The sequence below is a fragment of the Chiloscyllium punctatum genome, chromosome 25 (assembly GCF_047496795.1).
Source record: "Chiloscyllium punctatum isolate Juve2018m chromosome 25, sChiPun1.3, whole genome shotgun sequence".
Lineage (NCBI taxonomy): Eukaryota > Metazoa > Chordata > Chondrichthyes > Orectolobiformes > Hemiscylliidae > Chiloscyllium > Chiloscyllium punctatum.
The window spans coordinates 77,474,401-77,491,802 of record NC_092763.1 but is presented as its reverse complement, the minus strand read 5'-3'; the positions used below and the strand labels follow the sequence as shown (position 1 = coordinate 77,491,802).

The 17,402-nt window shown below is 40.3% G+C and overlaps 1 protein-coding gene across 5 annotated transcripts in view; it reads left to right on the top strand.

Annotated features, from left to right (window-relative positions):
- Positions 1–15,568, top strand: part of fmr1 (fragile X messenger ribonucleoprotein 1) — a 71,748-nt gene extending 56,180 nt beyond the window's left edge. For 2 of the 5 annotated variants that reach the window (XM_072595602.1, XM_072595598.1), the window contains exons 12-16: positions 9,858–10,053; positions 10,852–11,052; positions 11,770–11,849; positions 13,631–13,660; positions 14,500–15,568. In XM_072595602.1, the coding sequence (XP_072451703.1) occupies positions 9,858–10,053; positions 10,852–11,052; positions 11,770–11,849; positions 13,631–13,660; positions 14,500–14,670 (678 nt within the window). In that variant the 3' untranslated portion in view covers positions 14,671–15,568. The remainder of the gene's footprint in view (positions 1–9,857; positions 10,054–10,851; positions 11,053–11,769; positions 11,850–13,630; positions 13,661–14,499) is intronic. The other 3 variants (XM_072595600.1, XM_072595599.1, XM_072595601.1) reach the window with 3 other exon arrangements.
- The last annotated feature ends 1,834 nt before the right edge of the window (positions 15,569–17,402 follow it).

The following is a 17,402-nucleotide window of genomic DNA, read 5'->3' as shown; positions in this document are numbered from 1 at the left end:
GACCTAAACCCTATCACTTTATTGGGTGAACGTAACAAGGCTCCTCCTTAGCCTCTGTTGTGAGGGTTTACTGTCCATTCCCTAATATTGGATAGTTCCTCCATCTTTGCTGTTCCTATTTCTCTCCCCAATTCTTTTCCATTACCTCATCAATTCCAGGCACCTCCTCTTCCCTACCTGTCCCAGATGTTGAAATCATTTTCCTTCTCCCTCTCACTTCTTCCCCTTTGCTCTGCTGTCATCCCTTTCTTTCTATTTACATCCCTTCTTACCATCTACATTCCTCCTTTCCATGGTACTCCTTCCCTCTGTCCCCATTCTCCTCTTTGCTTTCTCTGACCACTTAGCTCTTTTCACCTTTAAACAGTGAGCATGTTTTTTGCAGTTCTTTATTTTATCCCTCTTCCATAAACTACTTTTACATTTCCCTCTTATTTCTCTTTGCAGTGATTTAACTTGGCAATTTTACATCTCTTTGCAGATTTAAATATCTTTGTTTTTCCTGAGAAACATTGTAACTTCCTTGAATGCCAAATGCCTGCATATTATTTTTCATGTGTAAAACATTAAATAAAGGACTTGAGGGTTATTATATTTGTAGAGTAATGTTCAGTGCAGAAGGAGTCAAGAGTGTGGTGCTGGAAAAGCACAGCAGGTCAAGCAGCATCTGAGGGGCAGAAGAATCGATGTTTCGGACAATGAGACTTGGGAGCCAAGGTGTGGAGAGATAAATGGGAGGTGGGTGCAGCTCAGGGGGAAGGTGTGATAGGTAGATAAAGGTGGGAGTAATGGTGATAGGATTTGGGATAAGGTGGGGGAAGGGGAGTTGAGGAAATTGGTGAAATCCACATTGATCCCATGTGGTTGGAGGGTTCCAAGGCAGAAGATGAGGCGTTCTTCCTCGAGGCAGTGGGTGGTTAGGGTTTGGCAGTGGAGGAGGCCCAGGACCTGCGTGCCTTTGGCAGAGTGGGAGGTTAAGTTTTAAGTGTTCGGCCACAGGGCAGTTAGGTTGGTTGGTGTGGGTGTCCCAGAGATGTTCTCTAAAGCGTTCTGCAAGTAGGTGTCCTGTCTCCCCAATGTAGAGGAGATCACATTGGGAGCAACTTAATACAGTAAGTGATGTGTAGAAATGCAGGTAAAATTCTGATGGATGTGGAAGGCTCCTTTGGGGCCTTTGGTGGAGGTGAGGGGGGAGGTGTGGGCACAGGTTTCGCAATTCCTGCGGTGACAAGGGAGGGTGGGTTGGTGGGGGGGGTGTGGACCTGACGAGAGTCACGGAGGGAATGGTCTTTACAGAATGCACCTAGAGGTAGGGAAGGAAATTATCTCTGGTAGTCGGTCCGTTTGTAGGTGGCAGAAATGGTGGAAGATGTATCTGGAGGCTGAGATGGGGTGGAAGGAGAGGAGCAGAGGGGTTCTGTCCTTGTTGTGGTTGGAGGGATGGGGTTCGCAGGCGGAGGTGAGGGAAGTGGATGAGATGCACTGGAGGGCATCATCAACCACACAGGAGGGGAAATTGCACTCTTTGAAGAAGGAGGCCATCTGGTGCATTCTGTGGTGGAACTGGTCCTCCTGGAAGCAGATGCGATGGAGGAATTGGGAATAAGGGATAGCGTTTTTACGGGTGGGAGGTGGTGTAGTCCAGGTGTAACTGTAGGAGTTGGTGAGTTTATAGAAGATATCCGTGTTGTGTCGATCATCGTTATGGAGATGGAGAGGTCCAGGGACGGGAGAGAGGTGTCAGAGATGATCCAGGTGAACTTGAGGTCAGGGTGGAATATGTTGGTGAAGTTCATGAACTGTTCAACCTCCTCGTGGAAGTATGAGGTGGCACCGATACAGTCGTCAATGTAGTGGAGGAAAAAGTGGCGGTGTAACAGCAGAAGATGGACTGTTCCATGTAACTGACAAAGAGACAGGCATTGCTGGGGCCCATGGCTACCCCTTTTGTCTGGAGGAAGTGGAAGGATTTAAAGGAGAAATTTTTGAGGGCGAGGACCAGTTCAGCAAAACATATGAGTGTGTCGGTGGAGGGGTACCAGTGGGGATGCCAGGAGAGGAAGAACTGGAGGGCTTGAAGGCCTTGGTCATGGGGGATGGAGGTATTGGGACTGGATGTCCATGGTAAAAATGAAACGTTGGGGGCCAGAGACACAAAAGTCTTACAGGAGGTGCAGGGCATGGGTGGTGTCTCCGAGCGTATGTGTGGAGTTCCTGGATCGGGGGGATAGGACAGTATCAAGGTATGTGGAGATGGGTTCGGTGGGGCAGAAGCAGGCTGAGACGAATGGTCGGCTGGGGCAGTCAGGCTTGTGAATCTTGGGTAGGAGGTAGAACTGGGCAGAAAGAGGCCGTTCAGCCCATTACATAATTCCCGACATAGCAGTCCAGTTAAGACCAGTGTTATGGTCAATTGCTATTTCAGTTAAGTACCCATCCAATTCCCTTTCAAAAATCATCAGGTGTATTCATTCCCACCATCTTGTGGATAGTGTGTTTCAGGTTATTATAACTCACTGCATTAAAATGTTCTTCCTCACATTTTCCTCCTCCTCCTCTTCCCTTTCCACCCAACCCCCCTCCCAAACACACACACACATCTCACTCAAGACCTTAAATCTGTATTCTCTAGTACTTGTACTAACAGTTACTGAGAATTGATTTTCCATGTCTACTGGAGCCATTCTGGTAAATTTCTTCTGCACCCCTCCAAAAACCTTTGCAATTTTCCAAGGTGAGCAAAACAGATGCAGTCTGTTAGTTGGGCCTATCTCAAGCTTTGAAAGGTCAGTGTTACTTTCCTGTTTTCAATTCAATGCCTCTATCTATAAAGCCTAATATCCGATATACGTTATGGAATCATAGAGCAATACTGCACGGAAACAGACTCTTCCATCCAGTTCATCTGTGCCTGACCTGATTTGATTTGTCAGCATTTGGCTCATATCCCTCAAACCCTTCTTATTTATATACCCATCCAGATGTCTTTTAAATGTAATAATACCCACCTCCACCATTTCCTCTGATAGCTCACTTCATACACTAACAACTCTTCTCAATATATCCTGCAACTTCAAAGATGGATGCACATTCAGTTCCCTGTCAGAACATCCACATCCCCACCACCTGCCCTTAATTCATGCCATTTTTGCCACTTTTGTAAAATCTGTACTTTCTTAAATTAAAGCTCTAAACAAAATTTCTGGTTTTATTTGTTCTTTTTGTTTGTGCTTTTTGTTTCCTGAGTTGCAGATGGAGGTTTGTAGAATCCAATAAGAAAATTCCTACTCCCCAGATATGCAACATTAAATAACCTAAATCTTCACTGCTCTTATCCCTGAGAAACCATGTGGAAGCAGTGGCTCGACTCTGTTTCATTCTGCATTTCTCCAGTTCTGGTCGGGTAATTCATGTTGAAACAAAGTTGTATTGCGTACATTCTCTGTTGAGCAAAAAAAGACATACATGTCCATGTTTACAATGTGGACCACAGTTCATCCTCCTATCCTCTACAGCAGACTCCAGTAAACGGCCACAGAGTAAGAAAGCCTTCTTTCATGCACTTTTCTGTCTTCCTTTCCTGTACCTCTCTTCCTGTGTGAAGACAGTGAGCATCAGTAGGCTGTTTCCACGAGGTCATCACACCCAAGTCTGATCCTGTAATTTCTCTAATATCCCCATATGTACATGTATGTGGAGCTGTGTAATAGTCACCACAGGGAACACTAACCAGTTTTTAATTATTTTCTCATCTTTCCTCCCTAATCAAGGATTGCTGAAAGCATTTATTATACTGCAAATAGGTGATTTATGCTATCTTACTCAGATTCAAGGCATAAATTTAAAATAAGATCCATCTGTTGACCACAGATACTAGCTGCCTGGTTTGGCTAGATCAGCCAGTTAAAGCCTTAACTCATTAAATCAATACAGCATCTACTCATTCTCTTAAAAATTCAAAAGAAACAGCAACATCTTCCAGTGTCTAGATGCCATCAGTGAAGCTGCTGACGTTAAGCCCCTGTCACTTGTGTGGCACAAAGTAGACTATCATATGAACACTTCCATTTCACTTATGTTCTTACATTGGAATGATGTTTCTTTAAGTTATCAAAATGTTAGATATTAGCCAAGTACTTGGATATTATCACATGGCCATAGTACAATGTACTGAAACACCTTAGGCACAGGCTGTGTCTGGAGATTAATGTGTACTGGATAAATTAGTTTAAACCCAAGAGCGATCTTTATTTACACAGAATCCATTTACCTCTTCTGTGTTACATATTTGAGAACAGGAATATTATTAAATGGTGCACAGCTGAGATTTTGTTTTCTGACAGAAAAAAACAAATGAGACCAACTTTACAAGCTTGAAGACCAGGGGCGCAGGAGCAAACAGTATAATAGTATGTAAGTTCTCCTCCAAGCTGCCCGCCATCTAGATTGGTAATATATTGCTAATCCTTCAGTGTCACTTGGTCAAAATCTTGGAATTCATCAGGTATTATGGGTTGCAGCAATTCAAGAATGCAGCTTATCAACATTTTCTCAAGGGCAATTAAGGATGTGCAGTAAATGCTGACCCTGCCAGTGGTGTCAACATCCCTTGAATGAAAAAGCAACTCAGCAATCCAAAAGTTCCAGCAGTGCAGAGAGGTTTCTTGTCCAACTGACAGTACCTCCAAGTTGGTCAGGTTTATGTATGCAGCCAGATGAGTTGAACCTGCCTTCTCTGAAGGTTATTTCTGAATACTCTCAACTAAGAAAACACTTGCATGAATTAGAACAATGAGAAAAGAATTGCATTCAGAAACGATCCAGATCCAAAAGAACAACCCCTAAAACAAGATTCAGGCTGATACATGAAGCTCTAGCTACAGTGGTCAAAGCACAGAAGAAGTGTACCAAGTTAAATGTCAAGTGAAAAGACAGAAGAAGAGAGGAGGATTGATACCAAATCCCCCATCATGAACTGAAAGGCAATGGATCCACTCTGCGTTCAGACTTTTTAAACAAAGGCTGCAGCTGTGTTTCATGGACTATGCAGTTGTAGAACTAATTGACCAGCTTTGAAGATGCTGATGGTAATTGATAATGAGGGGTTACACTGAGTCAATACACCACCCTTATCTGGAAGGTGAGAAAGGTCCCACGAAAGAATGGAAAGTTCAAGTGGTACAGCTGCATGCAAGAAAGAACTTCAGCTTCCAGCACTGTGAATTGATGTCCTGCAAGACTGCCACAGGAATCAGTACATCAGGCTGTCATATCTTGTAAGAATAGCATCTGTGGAATTCACTACCCCAAAGTGCAATGGATGCGGAGACATTGAGTAAATCTGAGGAGGAGATAGACAGATTTTTGATTAATAACATACTGAAGGGTTATGAAGAAAGGTGGGGTTGAGGCCCAGATGAAATCAGGCATGATCGTATTGAATGGCAAAATGGGCTTGAGGGCTGAATTGTCTACTCCTGCTCCTAGTTCTTATGTTCTCAACAAATGCTACTTTTCTGTGGCTAATGGTTGGAGCAGATAATGGAACTCATAATTGCCACAACACCTATCAACGAACTTCAAAAAGACCTCTTGAAATAAAGAATGGTTAGAGTGCTCAAAATGGCAGAACGTACGAAAATGTTGTAGTTGGGCAACAACACCTGCAAGCTTTTGGTGTTGAAAACAGTATAGGCACGAAAATTAGGTGCAAAATGCAGGGAACAGTGTGGCGCACATAGCCTATTACCCACCCCCTGCAAAGCTGTCTCATGTTCTAAGATCATTTCAAGATGTTTGGTACAAAAACAACAATGGACCCACCTATATAAGAAATTTGGCTGCAAATGTCTAATCAGAGCTACTACACGGTCCGACCAAACTGAAGGCATTTATGGCAGAATGGCAACAATAGACAGGAAAGCACCATGATCTACATAATGTGAGCCAATAAAGGACCCTCACAGCAAGATCAACTCAAGTCTAGACCCAGAGTGGAATAACTTCCAACTGGAGGCTGAATAGGCTTTCCAAGTTGTGAAAATATCACGTCGTGTGGGTGAAGTCATCCAAGTAGAAGCTTTTGAAACAGTCAACGTCATTTGGCCAAATCAACCATGCAAACATACCCAGAATCAAGAATGACTTGGAAGCTAGTGCAAGCGTCCTAGCAGTCTGAATTCTGAAGATGGGGTATCAAAATCGTTCGATCTCCATGGTGCAACTGACAAGTGCTAAATTAACTGGCATCAGATCGATGTAGTTTGATTGTACATACTGAGCGCAGAATCATTTCATATATGTCTAGATGAGAAACATCTAAACTTATTCCTAAAGAGATGCTCACAACGATTTTGTTGCTAGACGAGTTGAATCCCAAGTTCGCAAAATCCAAATTCTCCCATTGAGCACACCTAGATGGAATTTTTCTGGATCTTTTGGAGCAAGTTTACTTTCTGTGCCTGTGATTCTGAGTATTGACTGCCACCTTCATGGACTGAGAACTATAACATCCACCTCATTGTACACTTGTTCATCTAGTGCCAAGAAGTATACAACCCCTTAATGAGGAACCACTACTTAGCTGTTTTAGTCTGTCCATAACCTGTTTTTCTTTGTCTCTTTGTTTGTGTCTGAGTGTAAGAGGGAGTTTATAATTAGATTGAGTTTTAATTTGTAGTGTTATACGCCAGTGGTTTTTAAGTGTTTATTTGTAGCTGGAGTTCAATTACTTGTAATAACTACTCATTCTTGTTAAGTACAAAATCCTGGTCCGTGCTTTCTATCTACCTGAGTGTGAAAATCAGGTAGTTTGGGGAATATTGTGAACTTAGTTTTAAAAACTTTGATTTTTGTGACAACTCTGGGAACAGCAGGACTTCATTTCTAGCAAACCACCCAGTAAGTTACCAATTTCAGTATAACCAGTATTCACAGTAAATCCTGTCTGTTATTAACCTGTACCATCTCTACTCTATCATTGATTTGTCAGCTTCATTTTCCTTCATAAAAACGAAATAAACTAAATATTCCTGGCTTTCCCTGCGCCTCTAAGCATATCTCTCACTCATTGTCCCTAATGGGATCCACTTTGCCTCTTGCTACCTGCTTAGAAGATTTTTGGGTTAATTGCTGTTGGAAGTGAAATATACTGATACTGAAAGTTCAGAAATATTGTTTGCATTCTGCTAATTCTTTATTGAGTAAGGGTAACAAGGAATGCGGAACAATAGCGGGTAAATGGTGTTGGAGTATGGATAGGCAATGATCTAATTGAAAGACAGAAAAGGAATGAGTGGCTGAATGGCATAATAATGTTGGTTTATTTCTTGACTAATCACCTAAAACCTTCCTCAAGCCCTGATTAATTTGACACCTGGAATTGTGTCTCAAGAACAGTAATATCTGTGTATCAAAAAATAATGTATTTATCTTATTACCATATATATCCGAGTAATAGTCAATCTCATGTAAAAGGCGACCCTACTTTTTCACAGATAACAGATCAATGTTTGAGTAAGTGTGCCGGCCGTTACGTTCCGCTCCAGCTTTCCAGTCTAACAGTTGTTCCACTCCCTCCCAGTCTTGACGTCCGCTCCAGGTTTTCAGAATTACTATAATTCGTTTTGGGTTTTTTTTTCATTTGTTTAGAGATTAGTTGTGCTTCTGCTAATGATACAGTGTGAAGTTTGACAGGCATGAATTTCAGCACCTCAAAAATAGTATCCATGCAATATTCAACCTCATAAATTTAACCTTAAAAAGTAGTCAAAAAAATGTTGACTATTACTCAAGTATATACTGTAGTTTGCCAGAGTTGGCACATGTCTTGCATAGCAACAAGACAACTGTTTTTGATCTACTTCATCCTTCACCTTCGTAATTTGTCTTGGGATTTGAGCTTAATCGCTTTATCCACCACTGTCTTTCGACTTCCTTACTGATCTCAACGTTATACAATTGTTAGGTTTATTATATATCCCTTTTTTGGATCCTGGCCCATTTATACGCAAATGAAATGTCCTAACTGTCTCTGAACTAGCTGTATTTGTCTTCCTTATTGACTCACCTTTAAGTTCTGAGTCACACAGCACAGAAACAAATGCTTCAGTTCAACTCGTCCATGCCAACCAAGTTTTCCAAACTAAACTAGACTCACTTGCCTGCATTTGGCCCATATCCCTCTAAACCTTTCCTATTCACGTACCTGTCCAAATGTCTTTTAAATGTTGTAACTGTACTTCATCTGCCACTTTGGCAGTTCATTCCACCTATGAGCCATCCTCTGTGTGAAAACATTGCTCCTTAGGTCCTTTTTAAATCTTTCTCCTCTTTACTTAAAAATATAACCCCATGTTTGAACTCCCCCATCCTAGGGAAAACACATTTGCTATTCACCTCACCTGTACCCCTCATGCTTTTATAAACCACTGTAAGGCCACCCCTCTACCTCCTATGTTGTACTGAAAAAGTCCCAGCCGGTACAGCCTTTCCTTATATCTTAAACCTTCCAGACCTGGCAGCAACCTAGTAAATATTTTCTGAACCTGCTCAGATTTCATACAGATACACAATCCTTTATCCGAAATCCTTGGGGCTAGTTGTTTTTCGTAATTTGGAATTTTTCAGATTTTGTAAATACTGACATTTTAATAGTGGAATTTTATAAAAATGACCTAACAGCAGACCCACATTTGAATAGTGCGAGTGCTGAGTCACAAGTAACGCCTGCCAGTGCTGGGCCACACCACCACATCATATTTGAGTGATGTGGTTCAAGGGTGTGGAGTTGGGTCACCTGCTCACATGCCAAAATGGCACACTCTACTCCATGAACAAATTTTGGATTTTTGGATTTCAGAATTTCGGATAAAGGAGTGTGAACCTGTAATAACCCTCCTATTACATGGTGACCAGTTCTCCAAAAGTGGCCTTACCAGCATCCTGCACAACTTCAACATAATGTCCGAACTCCAACACTCAATGGTCTGAACAATGATGCAACTTTCAAAGAACTATATACGTAAAACCCTCAGTGTCTCTGTTCAACAAGCTTTTTTTTTACAAAACCTGCCTTCAACAGCAAAGACACAGTACCAGTTTTCCCCTGTCCAGGCTTAGCTTTCAAGCTTGAAGTTCTGATTGATTGATGTAGCCTGTTTGTGACTTTTAAACTTAAGGATTGCCTTTATCCAGTGGTTATACTTTTCCTTTTGTTTGATTACTCCTTTGCTTAATCAATGTAGGGTCTGATAAAAATTTCTGAAATCCAAATGCAAAACTGTTGCATTTTGCTTTCCCACTTTATTTCTTCAAAAAGGTGATGGATTATTTTGGGACAGTTTCTGCTACCTAAATCCGTGCTAATTAGTTGCATTTCTTTCACATCCATCCAATAGCTACATTACTGCACCATGACAGAGCCAGTGCAAGACGTGATGGCTCAACGGCCTCCATCTGTAACAGTTCTGTGAACTTAATGGGTATAATTTTCTTTGCTATCCCTCCCCCATTCTACCAATTCAGAATTATCAACTGCAGTAAATTTAAAGAATAAATATTCTTGCCAGCATTAGTCAAAATCCAGTGGATATACTTTTACCTTTTGTGTCCTTAGTCTTATGCTTAATCAATGTAGGACCTGGTAAAAATTTCTGAAATCCAAATGCAAAACAGTTGCATTTTATTTGCCCACTTTATTTCTTCAAAGAGGTGGTGGATTATTTTAGGGTGGTTTCTGCTATCTAAATTCATGCTAATTTAGTTGCATTTCTTTAGCATCAGTAGGTTCTGGAAATCCTAATTTCTAACTACAGTTCACTTTGCCCATTCTGAAAGTACTTGTGCTTTCTATGCAGGAGGTTGACCAGCTACGCATGGAGCGCTTACAAATCGACGAGCAACTTCGGCAGATGGGTGCGGGATTGAGGACCCCTGCAAACCGTCCTGACAAAGAAAGGGGCTACTCGACTGATGAAAGTACAAGTTACTTGCGAGGGGGCAGACCTTACAGTAGTCGAGGGCGTGGCAGACGGGGCCCAGGCTATGCATCAGGTTTAATATTCTTAATTTATAAGCATCCAGTTTGTGAGACAAGTCACTCTTTCAAACAGCAAAGTTGTAGCGATTGACTAGTCTAAGGTTTTAAATTTGAATGCATTACATGTGCAACAAATTGTTTTAGCTTATCTCTATAAGTTACCCAATGAAATTTTTTTTAAAATAGCAAATAAATTTGGATTCTGTACAGGAGACATGTACATGAATTTTGTTTCACAGTGTCAAAAGTGATCAAATCTACTTGCCCTTGTTGAATCAGGCCATTTGGCCCATCTTTGTTCATCCATCCAGAAAGGTTAATCCTTACTTAGTGCCAAGTTTCCCACCTCATTATTCGATGGGAACTGCTGTGGTTTTGCGGGATATGGAATTGTTAGCTTATGGTTGCTGTCTGGATACCCCGCCTTTGTGGCTGGAGAAACTGAGAAATGGGAAGGTTAAATGGGAGGAAAATAGTCTGGCTGAAGGAACTGTGACATTTGAATATCAATATTTTGTAGCTATCACTGTTGTAGATAGCTTAAGAAAAAGTTGATCAAAGTAGAGACAGCTTTCAACAAAATCAATATAATTATGAACCTGGATTTTATATTATTTTCTATAAAGTTTCAGCAATGCATTGAAAGATTGATTTATGATCCAAGTGAAAATAACTTAAGAAACGTAAGGCCGTATGGTTTTTACACAGTTGTTTGCATGATAAAGATTGGAGCGGCTTTTGCTGAGCAAAGGTTTTACAATCCCACAACTGAGTTTTGTTTTTCTTTCCTTTCTCTCCTCCTGGCTGCTAAGGTAATAACTCTGAGGCGTCCAATGCCTCTGAGACTGAGTCCGAGCACAGAGATGAGCTGAGTGATTGGTCACTGGCGCCAACAGATGAAGAAAGGGAACCGTACTCACGCCGGGGTGACAGTCGCAGGAGAGGGAGTGCTGGCCGTGGCCGTGGTGGAGGTCGAGGCCGTGGGAGCAACAAAAATCCCTCAGCAACTTCAGGTAGTTAGCGAGTATGGTTATGTTATCTGCATGCATTTCAACATTAAACTAAGATTGGCTCATCGCATTTTGCAAAATGCACCCAAATGAAGTTGGGTGTCAAAAATATTAAATGCCACATGAAACTGACTTAAAAACGAGCCAAATTTCTAAGGGTGACTCTGAATGCATATGCATGAGTATGTGCTACTTTTGTAGCAGTATTCTTTTTGTGTGCAAAGCTGGATAATTGACGCAATCTGTGACTGAACAGGTTACAACATATTTACGTTTAGATTAGATTAGATTCCCCACAGTGTGGAAACAGGCCCTTCGGCCTAACCAGTCCACACTGACCCTCCAAACAGTAACCCACCCAGACCCATTTCCCTCTGACTAATGCACCTAATACTCTGGGCAATTTACAATTCAGCTGACCTGCACATCTTTGTGGGAGGAAACGGGAGCACCCAGAGGAAACCCGCGTGGACAGAGAATGTCTGTGTGGAGTTTGCACAGTCACCTGAGGCTGGAATCGAACCTGGGATCCTTGTGCTAACCACTGACCCACAGTGCCGCCCCGGGTTAGCTAAACAGTGATATGCCTTCGTGAATTCTAAATATTAAAGTTCATTCTGTGTGTATTGTTTTATACCACTAGATGATAACTGCTGGAATACTTTAATTATGCTCTGCAGTCCTGATCTAAATCTTTTTTAAATCCGTTTGGCATTTTAGATGAATTCTTGAGGGCAGACATCCGTAAACGCAACTCATCAAGAGATTCAAAAACCAGGACGACAGATGGCTCATTGCAGGTAGCCTTTCGATTGTGGTTTTAGGTTGCACAGTTGAAATGGGGCTACTCTGACGTGCAGCTTATGAAGGCTGTATTCTGTAATTTAAGAAGTCTGAAGCTAAGCCTGCCAAATTGCATTTGTGAAAATTGTTCCTCTTGACAAAACAAATGATCTGGAAAATAATAGTGGTCATTGTTTATTTTCTCAAATATGCAAGTATTAGCTATTAACTATAACAGATTCTGGATTAGTGGTGCTGGAAGAGCACAGCAGTTCAGGCAGCATCCAAGTAGCTTCGAAATCGACGTTTCGGGCAAAAGCCCTATAACAGGCACAAAGTGAACATATGCTGCTTTATTTAGTGCAGGAGAGATAGATCTGTTTACCAAATAGTGTACAAGGAACCAAAACTTGAGAAAGAGGCAGGAAAGTTAGGTACTGAAGAAGTTTGGACTTGACATTTATAGAATTCCAGACAAAAACGAATAAGATGCAAAAAGCAAAGCGCTTAAGTTGAGTTTTATTGAAAACCGTAAGACACAGTAGAAGTGGACCATTCGGACCATTGATTCTGCTCCAACATTTGCTGAGATTCATTCTCAGCTGATCTATTCATTCTCAACTTAACTCTCCTGTGATTTCCCATGATTCCTTTGCCATATAAAACTGTGTGTTTCGGCATTTAATGATCACAGGAACAGGAGTAAGCCATTCAACCCCTTGTGCTTGTTTCACCATTCAGTGAGTTCATGGCTGATCTGTGGCCTAACTCCATATACCTTATTTGGCCTTTACCACACAGTACTTTTGCTAACAAAAAATTATCAATCTCAGATTTAAAATTAATGAATGGTTCTGTTCGTGAAAGAGAGTTCCAAACACCTACCACCCTTTCTGTGTGGATGTGCTTCTTAAAGTCTCTCCTAAATGGTCTGAGCCTCAGGATCCAGCCTCAACAACCCTTTGCAGTAAAGAATTCCACAGATTCATTACATTGATTGGAAGAAATATCTCCTAACCTCTGAGATGATTTGGCAACCTTGAAACTAAATTGTACTGTCTCATCATAGACTCTTCCCCCAAGGGGAACCAACCTTTTCATGTCCAGTGTGAAGCCTTCACATGCTCTGCTAATCTGGCATTAATTTGTCTGCTGGTCCTAACTACATTTCTGTCTTTTGTGATGTGGTAATTTTACAGTGATGTTCACTTTTCCAGTTTTGCGTCAGATGCTTACTGTATTGTAACATCATCCATTACTTTGAACCCTTCCAGCCTTTTTATAAACATTTTCTCTTGTGATTTTGTACAAAATTTGAATTTGCATTATTGCAAGTAAAAAATTGACAGATTATTTTATGTATTTCTTTACTTGTATGACCTGCATTAAGTTTTTGCTGTTTGTTCGGTCAAAAGGTCAGTGGTATATTATAATGCTGTCTCCTCGTGACCCAGCCACCTTTTAGCACAAGCTGGAAGTCCTTTGTACCCAGTAACTGATGTTTTATTCTTGGTGTGTACATTTACTGAAATACTTGTATTCAATGTAATTATTTTGGGTCTTCGGCGTTTGATTTGTCTTCACACGGATTCTTTCACTTATTTCTAATTATGGAAGCTTGGGTTTGTGAAATTTCAGAAATATTTTACGAGAAAACTAATCTGTTTGTCCAAATTTCCACATTCTTAGCATGCTGCTCATAGGATTTCACTGAAAGCACACTTGTTTGATGTTTCTTCCTCCTGGCATCTTTTAAATATTCATTTATTTATCTCTTTTTTTTGCTGGCACTATCAAGATTGGGAAGCCTGTATATGGGGAATCACAGGTATGAATGAACTGACGTTACATTATGGTGCAGCACAGCAAAACGGTTTGAGGCACATAGCTTAATTTATATAGCACCATTTTAATATAATCCAGTAAACAATGGTTTACAGAAAAATGGATGATGCACAATGTGACAACAGTTGGGAGGATCAGTTATAATCATGGATTCAAAGCAACTGATAAATGTGAACAAACAGCTAGTAAGGCAAAGGAACATGCTAAACATTCATCCACTGACAGATTAGCAGAGAGTGTGCAGGCAGGGTAATGAGCATGCACACATAGATTAATTGCAATATCCAGTGGACATGGAGTGAGACATGGACTGGCAGCAGTCAGAGGTAGATTTGGACAACTCCATAGAGAGATTGGGATTTGTAAATAAGGTCAAGGTGAGTCCTAAAAAGGAGCTTCAAAATGAAGATGTTGGGAGAATGGCCAATGAGTGTTTATATTGGGGACTTACAACAAAAACCTCTGGAAAAGCTGAAGGCACTATCCCAGTGCCTTTAGCTTGATCAACAATGCAATCAGTAACTAACAGAATTAAAACTATCTCCTCATCAATAGAAAGCATGATGATATATAACATCTATCAGCTAGTTGTAGGCTTGATCTGTTCATCTGTATCAACCCATGAATTATGAGACTATTAAGAATATATGGAAAATCTGTTCAATTTGTGCTCCACCTGAACTCTAAAGTTAGAACTGTATTAAACTTCTCAATTATCTTGGTAAACGTTTTCTAAGCTCCAGTATTATGCCTTGTCTCCGACCTATACTAAATGTTATGGGCTCAGCATCTCATTTCTGAACACTTTCTAATTTGTTCCAGATCAGAATTGACAGCAATAATGAAAGGAGTGTCGTGTCAAAAGCTTCCCACAGCCCAAATGTTTTCGGCGAGAGCACTCGACAGCGTGCGGGCAAGGAACGTGCTCAGAAGAAAGAGAAGCCAGAAAGTCCCACAGACAACCAGCAAGTGCTGGTCAATGGAGTATCTTAAATCTCATTCCTGTAGAGTGACGTTCTCTCTAAATTTCCTTTCATTAACCATACAAACCGGATGCTTACATGTCATTTAGAGAAACCTATTAGGCCAAAGACATGAAACTCATTTGTGCACAATTGATGCACATGGTCCACATTGTCTTTTGGTGGACAGGTGGAACATTTGTGATGTAACCATTTTCATTTCACTTAGCGAAACTCCTTTTTAAAGAAAAGATTTACAACAGAGTATATTGTTTGATCTGTGCCTTCAATATAACTTGCCAGAAGGGGGTAACCTTACTATAGTTGCAGAAATCAGGGAAGCTAAATGAGCAGAAGACAGTTACATTGTATTATACATGTATGTAGATAAAAAGTGTGGTTAAATATTGGGGAACCTTTACAGAAGAATGCATGCTTTTCATGATTTCATGATTTTCCTTATATATGCATCTAGCTGAACAGTAAAGGATCAGAAATCCTTGCACTGAAGTTTGTATGGCATTGATCAGACTGTGGGAGGGCACTTTTTTCTTTACAACTCTGCATTTGATGTACAAGAGTAAATGTAAAGAATTAAATAGTGTACTGTTTGAAAGGCATAAAATGCCTGAAGATTGTTGCCAAACTGATGATTTGTAGTTATTTATTTTTGGGAATGTACAGTATTTGGGGAGGAAAAAGCTTTGTTTATGTACCTGTCCACTATGGGCTATTGTGTTAACTTAGTGTAGATGATTAACAAAGGTAGATTGACCTTACAGTATATGAATCTGCAACAGGGGCAATATTTTTCTCTGTACATAGTAGTGAAAACAAATAATTTGGTTTTATGTTGATATTGTTTGGTTGAAGTGCAATATATTTTGTATGCAAGCAGTTTCAATTAATAAAGTTTGATCTTCCTCTGCTGACTGTAGGATAAAATTTACTTCCTGCTAATTTACCACAGTACAATTTGAGTTGTAGTGGTTATTAAAGAAAATGACAGAACATGATGTTGCAGCATATAAAATACGAGATTTGCATTGTTTTTTATTCCATTTTCATTGTCATGTGTTATTTGCTTGTATAAGTCATTATAATTTTTGGAACTACATTGCCCCAAAGTTTGGTGACAGTCGTGATAGCAAAATCATCTGTGATCGCCATCATTATTCCTCTGAAACAGATGCAACTTCTAGTGTCTGCACATGCATAATTAAATGCCAAAATCCCAAAATTACTATGAGTGATTCTGTGCCGTTCTGCAAAGGGTGTAATGTTGAAGTATCCCCCTCAACTACGATTCATTGGAAATCACTGAAGTGACAAAAACCTGTCCTTTTACGCTTTTTTTGCTGTAAAACCCCTTGACAAATGAACATAGAATGAGAATCCTGCAGAATGAGGTACAATTGGGTTTTAAATGGCACACTTAATTATAATGGCACACTCATAATTATTGCTGAAACCCTGATAGTGCAAACTTATATTTGTGGAATGTTAAATTTCGTACTCTTTAAAAAGTTGTTTACGATTCTATAGCTTCTAATTTAATTCCATATGTATTGTTTTCTGTCAAGTTCAATTAAAAGTGAAGGATAATCAGTGCATTTTACTTCCTGGTTTGCTGTCTGTGAGAATACCTCAGTGTGATTCACTACTTACCCTGCTCAATGCCACCACTATTACTGGGTGCCTAGACACAAACTAATATTGGGAAAGAGAAAATTCCATGCTGTTCACTATCAATTTGCTGAAAATGATGCAAATTATGATTGGTACGTAATTTAGTCAAAATCTATAATGAAGAGGAGAAACCCCATGGTATTGCAAATTGCAGTTAAGTATCTGAAGCTGCAATTAACCTTGTACTACTTATAATTGCTGTATCTGCAAGTTGCTGGTCACAAACTGCAAGTAACTCTCAGCATTAGCACAATTTTAATGGTACAGTGATTGATCCAGAGAGTAAGTAATTATATGTTAAGTCTAATTCATTCTACAGGATGTAAATAGTTTTTGTTTTTAAAAATCCTATTCACTTTCCTTCTCGCTTTATTCTTTTATTTCTCCCCTCTGTTTCTCTGGACATAACTTCAACGCCCTCAATTCTTGCTCTTTGTTTTTCATTCACTAGTTTTATCTCACTGGTTCAGGCAATTGCAATCTTGATCCCGTCATTCACCAAGGTCAGAGAGGCCCAGCAAATAAAAACAAAAGGTTCTCGAGATCTGAAACAAAATCAAGTGCTGAAGAAACTCAGTCAACCTGGTAACATCTGTGGAGTGAGAAACAGTGATTGAGTCTGATCTGAGTCTTCTTCGGAACCCAGAGAGCCTTCACAGTGCCATTATAAACTCTTAATTCCAACAACTTAGTAAGCAATGTTTTAAAATATGAGCCTGTGCTAACACATTTAGATGCCCCAAACAGGTCAGAAGTGTGACTTTGTGAGCAATTGAAACTGCAAGGTAAAACACTGCACCAGCAGAATTAAATCCAATTGGGAGTGAAATTATTTGATGTTGGATGCACTGACAATCTTGTCAGGTGTTGCTGTGGTGCAGTAGTCCCTTTCAATTTATAATGGGATGTGGAGGTCACTGGCAAGGTAAGTTTCCCATTCCTAATTACCATTGAACTCAGTGGCTTGCCAGGCCATTGCAGAGGGCAGTTAAGGGTCATCCACCTTTGTGGTGAGACCGGAAGATCAGACTGGTTAAGGACAGCAGATATACCTCCCTGGAGGGAATTAGTGAA